Source organism: Entelurus aequoreus, linkage group LG12 (genome assembly GCF_033978785.1).
Source record: "Entelurus aequoreus isolate RoL-2023_Sb linkage group LG12, RoL_Eaeq_v1.1, whole genome shotgun sequence".
Classification (NCBI taxonomy): domain Eukaryota; kingdom Metazoa; phylum Chordata; class Actinopteri; order Syngnathiformes; family Syngnathidae; genus Entelurus; species Entelurus aequoreus.
In genome coordinates, this window is record NC_084742.1 from 23312149 (window position 1) to 23322184 (window position 10036).

At 39.1% G+C, this 10036-nt stretch overlaps 1 protein-coding gene across 3 annotated transcripts; it reads left to right on the forward strand.

The window, feature by feature from the left end:
- The first annotated feature begins 138 nt into the window (after positions 1-138).
- smim20 (small integral membrane protein 20) lies at positions 139-9353 on the forward strand. 3 transcript variants are annotated; one of them, XR_009828150.1, is made up of 4 exons: positions 139-380; positions 4096-4152; positions 4252-4350; positions 8394-9353. XR_009828150.1 is itself a non-coding variant. In XM_062066878.1 (3 exons), the coding sequence occupies exons 1-3, from the start codon at positions 272-274 to the stop codon at positions 4293-4295; spliced, it is 210 nt and encodes a 69-aa protein (XP_061922862.1). In that variant the 5' UTR covers positions 142-271; the 3' UTR covers positions 4296-4399. The 3 variants fall into 3 exon arrangements, 1 of the variants encoding a protein (XP_061922862.1); XR_009828149.1 differs by having other exon boundaries at positions 140-380; positions 4252-4363; XM_062066878.1 differs by lacking the exon at positions 8394-9353 and having other exon boundaries at positions 142-380; positions 4252-4399.
- Positions 9354-10036: the final 683 nt, after the last annotated feature.

Here is a 10036-nt window from a genome sequence, read left to right on the forward strand (position 1 = left end):
ATATAAATACTGTAAATAGACACGACACACCTGTTTGAACTTTATAAAACATGACTTGACACCGAACAAGCAGTTAACCTGCCTCAACTACACTGTATTGGGGTTTTTTCTAGTCACGTGATTGGCGTTATGGCTGCTACGGAAAGCCAGAAAGTTCAAACCACATGCGTTTGCCCTTTATGTAACCTTTACACCGGAAGATCTTGCTCGAGTATTATGCACATTTGTAGGTAATATACAATTTATAGCCTGCGCCAAAAAAATAGGAAGAATGTCCAAAAACAGAAAGATAGTGCTGATATTTGGAGGATTTGCGACTGCAGTTGCTGCTGCATTTTACCCCATTTTCGTTTACCCGTTCACCCACAAAGAAGACTACAGTAAGTGGCGACACATTTACTTTTCTTTGCAATGATCAGAAAACCTGCTTAAAATGACAGCAACACATCACACACACGTGTTTTCAGTCTGGTTCTAATGTTATGTCTGTTATGTCAAGGTTGCTAACATATAATGCTAACTGCCAACAGAAATACTGCATCTACTTCTTTTGGGGGGGCTGTAAGCTTGTAGTTTAACATCTAGTTTAATGGTTCTCTAACTTTTTTCACTAAGTACCATCTCAGAAAACACTTGGTATATAAGTATATTTAATAACAATGCACAAACATCATCAACAATTATACTCCATTTACAATACATGTGTACAGACTTCTCTGGCTTACCACTAGATGGAGCCTGCGTACACACACTTTGAGAAATATTGATCTAGTTTAAGCGCTAAACTGCCCTCGAGTAAATATTACTAGGTAGAATTCGAACATGCATACAAAACAACATTTCAATGTAATGCATCGCATATTTCCAGTTGTTTCTGTTTGTAACAGAACAATGAATTAACGAATATGTAAAGACATTAAATACACAAGTTTTAAATACGAGAGGTAGGTAGGAAACTGATGGATGGATAAATACATAATACATATTAGACATAAACATATACACAATAATTTAAGCTCATAAGTAAATAGTATGGTTCACCTAGGAGATTAATTAGATTATCACTTTAAAAAAAAAAGGTTCAAGATGTTTACCATATTTCGTCTGTGTACTTTGTGAACACTTGTACAAACCCCGTTTCCATATGAGTTGGGAAATTGTGTTAGATGTAAATATAAACGGAATACAATGATTTCCAAATCCTTTTCAAAACATTTTTTAAGCTTCTCAGGTGGAATTATTTCCCATTCTTGCTTGATGTACAGCTTAAGTTGTTCAAAAGTCCGGGGGTCTCCGTTGTGGTATTTTAGGCTTCATAATGCGCCACACATTTTCAATGGGAGACAGGTCTGGACTACAGGCAGGCCAGTCTAGTACCCGCACTCTTTTACTATGAAGCCAAGTTGATGTAACACGTGGCTTGGCATTGTCTTGCTGAAATAAGCAGGGGCGTCCATGGTAATGTTGCTTGGATGGCAACATATGTTGCTCCATAACCTGTATGTACCTTTCAGCATTAATGGCGCCTTCACAGATGTGTAAGTTACCCATGTCTTGGGCACTAATACACCCCCATACCATCACAGATGCTGGCTTTTCAACTTGCGCCTATAACAATCCGGATGGTTCTTTTCCTCTTTGGTCCGGAGGACACGACGTCCACAGTTTCCAAAAACAATTTGAAATGTTGACTCGTCAGACCACAGAACACTTTTCCACTTTGTATCAGTCCATCAGGGACGGTGTGGCAAAGTTGGTAGAGTGGCTGTGCCAGCAATCGGAGGGTTGCTGGTTACTGGGGTTCAATCCCCACCTTCCACCATCCTAGTCACGTCCGCTGTGTCCTTGGGCAAGACACTTCACCCTTGCTCCTGATGGCTGCTGGTTAGCACCTTGCATGGCAGCTCCCGCCATCAGTGTGTGAATGTGTGTGTGAATGTGTGTGTGAATGGGTGAATGTGGAAATACTGTCAAAGCTCTTTGAGTACCTTGAAGGTAGAAAAGCGCTATACAAGTGTAACCCATTTATCATTTATTTATTTATCTTAGATGAGCTCAGGCCCAGCGAAGCCGACGGCGTTTCTGGGTGTTGTTGATAAACGGTTTTCGCCTTGCATAGGAGAGTTTTAACTTGCACTTACAGATGTAGCGACTAACTATAGTTACTGACAGTGGGGTTCTGAAGTGTTCCTGAGCCCATGGGGTGATATCCTTTACACACTGATGTCGCTTGTTGATGCAGTACAGCCTGAGGGATCGAAGGTCACGGGCTTAGCTGCTTACGTGCAGTGATTTCTCCAGATTCTCTAAACCCTTTGATGATATTACGGACCGTAGATGGTGAAATCCCTAAATTCCTTGCAATAGCTGGTTGAGAAAGGTTTTTCTTAAACTGTTCAACAATTTGCTCACGCATTTGTTGACAAAGTGGTGACCCTCGCCCCATCCTTGTTTGTGAATGACTGAGCATTTCATGGAATCTACTTTTATACCCAATCATGGCACCCACCTGTTCCCAATTTGCCTGTTCACCTGTGGGATGTTCCAAATAAGTGTTTGGTGAGCATTCCTCAACTTTATCAGTATTTATTGCCACTTTTCCGAACTTCTTTGTCACGTGTTGCCGGCATCAAATTATAAAATTAATGATTATTTGCAAAAAAAAAAAAAAAAGTTTATCAGTTTGAACATCAAATATGTTGTCTTTGTAGCATATTAAACTGAATATGGGTTGAAAATGATTTGCAAATCATTGTATTCCGTTTATATTTACATCTAACACAATTTCCCAACTCATATGGAAATGGGGTTTGTAGTTTGAACAGTCTCTTAAACTGAATCATATTAGTGCTTTGTTTGATTTCTTTGCTTAATCCATTCCATACTTTAATTCCACATACTGATATGCAAAAAGTCCTAAATGTTGTACGTGCATACAAACGTTTTAAATTAAATTGTCCTCTAAAATTATATTTCTCCTTTTTTGTCGAGAAGAATTGTTGTACATTCTTGGGGAGCAGGTTATAGTTTGCTTTGTACATCATTTCAGCTGTTTGCAAATGCACCAAGTCGTAGAATTTCAATATTTTTTATTCAATAAATAAAGGGTTTGTATGTTCTCTGTATCCAACATTATGTATTATTCTAATTGATCTTTTTTGTAACACTGTGAGTGAATGAGGCGCACATTGGTAGTTATTTCCACATATTTCTACACAATAAATCAGATATGGTAACACTTATTGACGTGTTCCTTGCTATTTTATGTTGTACTTCCAATATTTGGTTACTTTATTGAGGGCAATGAGACCCCAATGATAAAAAGACCACTGTGTTGCCTCGGTTTTCAACTGCCTCGGTTTTAGGAGAATATTTTCACAAAAATATGTCTCGGTTTTCATACACTGCCTCACTTTTAGCCAAATGAATCACTTGGTGACTTGGTTTCTGTGCTTTTTTTTATTGAGTATGGTTGAGAAAAAAAGCCACCATAAAACAAAATAAAGTTGTAGATTACAATCATAGTCTAAACAAAGTCAACAAAAGCCTTAGCGTCCATGTTTCCAGAGTGTCACTGAACACACCACACTATATACTGTAAATCTAGGCAGAGAATCAAGATTGCAACGTGCCACCATAAATGTATACAGAGCACTAACATTTTCTTGAAGATTAGTTCCACCTTGTATTCCCTGCTGTTGTAACGGGAGGAGGGGGAGATTGCCAGAACACGTAAGGTTGCAGAGTCACGTCAGTGTGACGTGTTGTGTCTAAAAGCTGTCTCGCACATATGTGTGATGGCATCAGTTGATGGAAACAAAGTTGCGTGAGCACACAGTTGTTGTCCATGTGTTCATGGATATAATAAGAATGCCATCACTTTGATAAATAAGATGAGTAACTGAATTTGAGACATAAGTTGTAGCAAAGTATATAGGTGGAGTCTGTGGGGTTCTTTGTTTGCAGTTCGGTTTTCCTCTATACTTTGGAAAGAATAAATAATGAAAACCAAGGTACCACAGTATATCTCTGTTATCATTGTAAAGGCATGTTTTGATATCATACAAACTAACTAACCTAAGTGTGTGTCTGCAGGAGAAGTCCAGAAGGTGAACCGTGCAGGAATCAAACCGGAGGATGTGCAGCCTGCAGGTAAGAGCTTACTGTGAATTATTACTCCTCTTTCTTACATTTTCACTTGATAAGAAAACTGATCAATGTTTAAAACTCCTGCATTTTTATTTTGATCAGGTCTGAAGGTGTGGTCTGATCCATTCAAGCCTTCAGACAAATGATTCCCGGTGACGACAACAAGGACAGAAGATACCAGTGGAGGGGCAGTGTGCTTGTGTGAGTGAATGAGGTGAAGAAAGTGTTGATATGCTAAAACAAATAAAATCCTTTAGATTCAACTTGTTGCTTTTCTTCTTGCTCATGATAGTGAACAAACATCATGCCAGTCATCTTTACATGTCAGCATTTAAGACAAACCTGCGTGAAGGAGGCCACTCTTCTCATTGGAAATATTAAAATGTTTGTGTCATAAAAATTGTGCTTGCTGTAAAAATACATTTTCTGACCTGTGGCGCAGTCATGTCCAAGTCCAAGGGCGGACTTACTATTAGGCATACACAGGCTGTCTAAAAAATGTATATATATATTTTTAATTTGTGTGCTTTAAAATACATTATAATGCTTTATCAGTCATGATTGTTTGCGAAAGCTAGCTCCGCTCTCACGCAAATAACTTTTCCATGCTTCTGCACATGTGCAGACTCGGTTCAGGAAGACAGACCAAAACAAACCTGTTGGCTTGATTATGAGACATTTAAAAAAAAATTGAAACAGAGTTACCCAAATGGAGCAGAAAAGAAGTTAAGGCAAGAAGAAAGCAATTTATTTATTTTTTTTAACTACCCAAGGTGTTTAACGTATGTGATCAACACAGCAAGAGCTATTGTCAGTGCAGGATATAAGTGGAGATGACACTTTTCATCACAAATATGGGAGTATTAAATCTATTGTAACTAGAGAGGCACTTTTTTAAAGTCAACAATCTTACCTTGTTCAATAATAGCCACTGTCAATAGCTCTCTTTTTCCCACCAGTCACACATTTCCGGCCTTTACAATAATAGCATTACACGTCACATCCGGTCCAACAGCACTGGCAAAATAATGATCTCTGAAAAATAGTTGATAGTGGGTAATACAAGGACACAGAAAATATATTTTTGAAATACTGATAAGCCTTAACAGCACAAACACATTTTACTGCACAAACCAGCATCAGTGGTATTTTTAATATTTCAAATGACAAGGAGGAGGGCAGATTCACCCAGGTTTCATACTTACAGTATGTGTCAGAAAGTAAGACAAAAATCATACCTGTCATCATTACCATAGATCAGGACTATTCAACTGGTGGCCCTGGGGCCAAATCCACCAGACACCAGACCGGCCCCTGAGTGCAGTTCAAAACTTGGGAAACGTACATTTTCCCCCCGCAATTTCCTAAAAACACGAGAGTGCTCCTGTTGTATAGAGGGACTTGAACCACTGTAAACACTGGCAGATCCTTGAATTGACATTTACCCTTGCTAGCAAACATAGAACACTGGGGTCCAAACTTGTGATTAACATAACTGAGGCGTTCCTCAAGGCACCCTTTTAAATCCTCTCCTTTTTGGCAGTTCCACACTTTTTTCCCAATGTGATGTGGAAGTAAGCTGTTACTGTAGCTTGTTCACTTCAGATGCAGTCAGTAGTCATTTGTTCAGCTTCTTTAATTTTCCATTTTAGGTCCTCTCTTTTGCATCATTTGGGCTATTCAACTGGTGGCCCGCAAGTTTAGGTCAAAACATTTGTGAGAGAGTCACATGTTTTGCAGCAGACTCTTAAAAACACCGTAGAGTGCTGTCACAGAGATGATCTTCGACTGGCTTTTTTTGCAGAAGGTCCTAAAAAAAAACAGCAGAGCGCTCCTGTAACTTTGATTAAAAAAAAATAAAAAAATAAAATAAAAAATAGGCCAAAATCAAATGTTTACTTTAGAGCAGGGATGTCAAACATGCGGCCCGTGAGCCGGATTAGGCCCGCGAACAGTTTCAATCCGACCCGCGAGATGAATTTGCTAAGTGTACAATTAAGCTGCATTTTTAAATTTTTATTTTTTAAATAGTTTATATTGGGCAAGTATACCAAGCAAGAGGTGCTTGGTAAAGCGGGTCTGCGACTCCTCCCCCTCAACCTAATGTTAAACAAACAGGAGTGAAATATACATTCGGAAACCTCACTTAAAATGCTGCATGAGACACTGCACATTGATATAGTTCTGTGGAAATTATTGTCTTCTGTGCAAATTTAAAGAAAGTCAACACGGAAATGACAAATGAGGTAGTTGATGCATAGAAGCGTTTGTATTTATGCTTCATTTTGTTTTTGTTCAATCATAGATGGGCTGCGACTTAAAGTTTAATTGGTTTATAGAAACTCTGAGATTAAGTCTAATTTCATTGTGTTCTTCATGGTGTTTTTGAAACTGCACCAGTTTTTTTCCCTTTAGAATTTTTCACTAACCTGAAGGGTGGTAGCCATTTTTGTGTTATTCATATTTCGGTAGTCCTGCTTATATTAAGTTAAATTATTTGTTACTTGATGAATACTTGATGAATACTTGAGCCTACTGCACTACTGCACTTTGGTGTTGGTCATTGTGGTGGTGTTTGATGGATGCTTGGGCCTACTGCGCTACTGCACTTTGGTGGTGGTCATTGTGGTGGCGATTGATAAATACTTGGGCCTACTGTGCTACTGCACTTTGTTGTTGGTCATTATGGTTTTGGTAGCCATTTTTGTGTTATTCATGTTTCTCTGGTACTGCATATATTAAGTTATTTATTTTGTAAATTAGAAAGTCATTTACAGCACCTGTGAGAAAAACATTTAGGGTTGCACAGGTGAAACTGATTGGACAAATGTCGGGTGGAGAGACTGGAGGTGACAACAATTTTTGACCACTGCTTACACAACACTTGAGCTTAGTTTTGTTTATAGCTTTATATGTAGTTAAAGTTGTTTTTGTTAACCTTGGAAAGAAAACATTTTTTTAATTGCAAATAAAGCTATTTTTGGAAAGACTTAAGTTGTAGTTTGAAGTGTGTATGAAAGTCCACCACCTGTCCTGGCTCAGCCCACAGCCTTTGGTGTAGAACCTGGAAAGCTTGGAAAAGCCGATACAGATGGGCTGCGATTTAAAGTTTAATTGGTTTGTAGAAACACCGAGTTGAAGTCTAATTTCATTGTGTTCTTCATGGTGTTTTTGAAACTGCACCAACTTTTTCCCGCAGAATTTTTAACTAACTTGAAGTGTTTTGTTTCCAGAGGATTATTTGTGATATTTACATTTTCAGAATGTGCTGGTTCTATTTTGGGCCGAAGTAAAACAAAGAAAACAATCTTAAATTGGCGTAGTTGTATTTTTAAGTTATCATGATTTTACCCGTCCGGCCCACGTGGGAATAGATTTTCCTCAATGCGGCCCCTGAGCTAAAATGAGTTTGACACCCCTGCTTTAGAGGATGATGGTTCTCTGGAATATACAAAATAAGACTGATACTGAAGGCAGAAGTCCGGGCCCTTAGCTTTTTGGAAATGCGGCCCCCGAAACTATTTAGTTGAAGATCCCTGTCGTAGATGTTAGATTTTTGTCATAAAGATTCATAATGTTTTTTTACTGGAATATTTGGCCTCTGTTATCCACAGGGAGGCGCTGGTCACTGCATGAAAGTCAACTGGACAGTCTTCTATTTTAAGAAGGGAAAAACTACCGGTAGTCCAGAAACCTCTCTAGTGTGCCATTATCATAAAACAGAACAAATGCGTTACTCTTCTAGTTATTGTGAGCGTTAAAAATACAGTTGAGAAGCAGAAGGTATATTTTATTATCCCATCATGATTAAGGTTAGACTTTCTTGTTCAGACTCCCAACATGCTGCAAAAGCACAAAAGTGCTTATTTGTTCTTCTTCTTTGTGCTTTTGTGGTTTCCCGACATTGACCAGCAACCCCGTGCAGGATTTTGCTCCGTCAACGTCCCCTCAGAGGGAAACATGGATCCGACAGAAATGAAGAAAAGTCAAGCATGTGTTTTTTTTTGTTTTTTTTGAGGTTGCACTTCGGTTTTTCCATGTAGCGTGTACTTTGGGACTTTTGTTGGCGTGCGAGGCCAGGAACAAGGCCCATTGTTTATGAGAGCGTGTTATTGTTGGGCCCTGCTCAGAAACAAGAGAAAACTCCAGAGCTGGAGGTGTGTTTGGGGGGGGGGGGGCTGGTGCTTTGGAAAAAAAAAAGGAAAAGCAGAAAATTCCTCTCATTCCCCGCTGGTGTTTTCCAGATTCCTCAAGCGACACCGTGAGTGAAGTAAGCAGGCTAGGGGAAATGGAAGCGAGCGTCCAGAGGAAGAGAAGCACATTCTTAAGGCGACGCGTCACCTACACAAACTATGGTGACCTTTTCTGGAGGCCTTCATGTCAGCGGTCACTCACGCATGAGACCAGCACATCGCACTCTGCCTGTGCCTCGGTTCGCCCAAGTCCAGAGCTTACACGTCAGTGTTTTTATTGCGTAAGTGTGTTCACACTGAGAAGTACAGCAAAATGCAGTGATAACATTAAAAATAGCTCCAAGTAGAAAAGTATTTTAGGGGGGCATCAAATCTTGTTGCTCTGATTTTTACTTCCCCTTCCTGTTTTCCTCCATTTGCCATCACTTTAGTCTGAGTGCAGGCTCCCTCACCTGTCCCTGACTGGCAATCAGGACACCGCTGTCCCTGGTTGCCAATCAGGCTGCTTCCTATAGGATCCTTTTTGCTTTGTCATTCCATGTTGCATAGCTTTCCATATGCTTCCTGTGACTGTTTTCCCTTTTTGTGCACTTTCTTTCTGCACTATTTCCTTACCAAATACACTTTACCTGTACTTTGCCATCTCTGCATTCTGGGGTCACAGCCAACACTACGGGACACTAAACGAAACACATTGCTTGCACATTGACTTTAGCCAAAGACTCAAAGAATGGGCGATATTGAAGAAATTTTGTACCAACAGCATTTGGGCATGTTTTTATTGTGATGCTTGTCTTTTCTTATATCTGATACTGTTAGCTAACAGGTAACTTTGTTGTACGTCTTGACCACAACAACTATAAACGTTTTAAATTTTCCTGAGGGAACTCTCCTGAAGGAATCAATAAAGTACTATCTATCTATCTATAAAGCTTTGATACATGTGCAAATCTTTCTTTCGGTGGCTAACAGTCTAAAAAAAATTAATTGTTGCAATTTGTCTGTGGTAGAATACTGGTTATTACTGTCATTCCTTTATTGTGAAATTAAAGTCATTGTGTGCACATTGTAATGATATGTAACAAGACAGACTGTTGTGTTGCTGTTGTCATTTTGCGCTACTTAGCAATGAAGAAGTTAACATGTCCACATAAACTGACCTTCATAGAAATGACACTTAGGGTCGACAAAAGTGGTCAACCGCATATGTCAATTACAATTTAAAGTTTTTTGGGGGGGAATGTTGCCTATCGTTCACAATAATTATGAGAGACAAAAACACACATCTTTTTGGGGGTTCTATCATCTTAAGAATATATCCAGATTTTACCCAATTCTCTCTCAGGGCAACACTGAGATGCTAATGCATGCTTTTATTACACGTCGTATAGATTATTGTAACACTCTGCTTTCTGTTCTTCCTAAAAAGGTTATTGCACCTTTACAATTACTCCCAAATTCAGTGGTACGTGTTCTGAAGAAGACCAGAAGGCGGGCTCACATTACACCAGTTTTAAAATCTCGGCATGTGTTTCAGGATCAATTTTAAGGTTCTTCATATGGTTTATAAATGTTTTTTTTATGGTATTGAACCTTCTTATCTTTCAGATTTGCTTTTACCCTGCAAACCTTCACGGGCCCTGAGATCCTCCGGCACTCATCTCCTAATTATTCCAAACGTCAGGACACAAAGT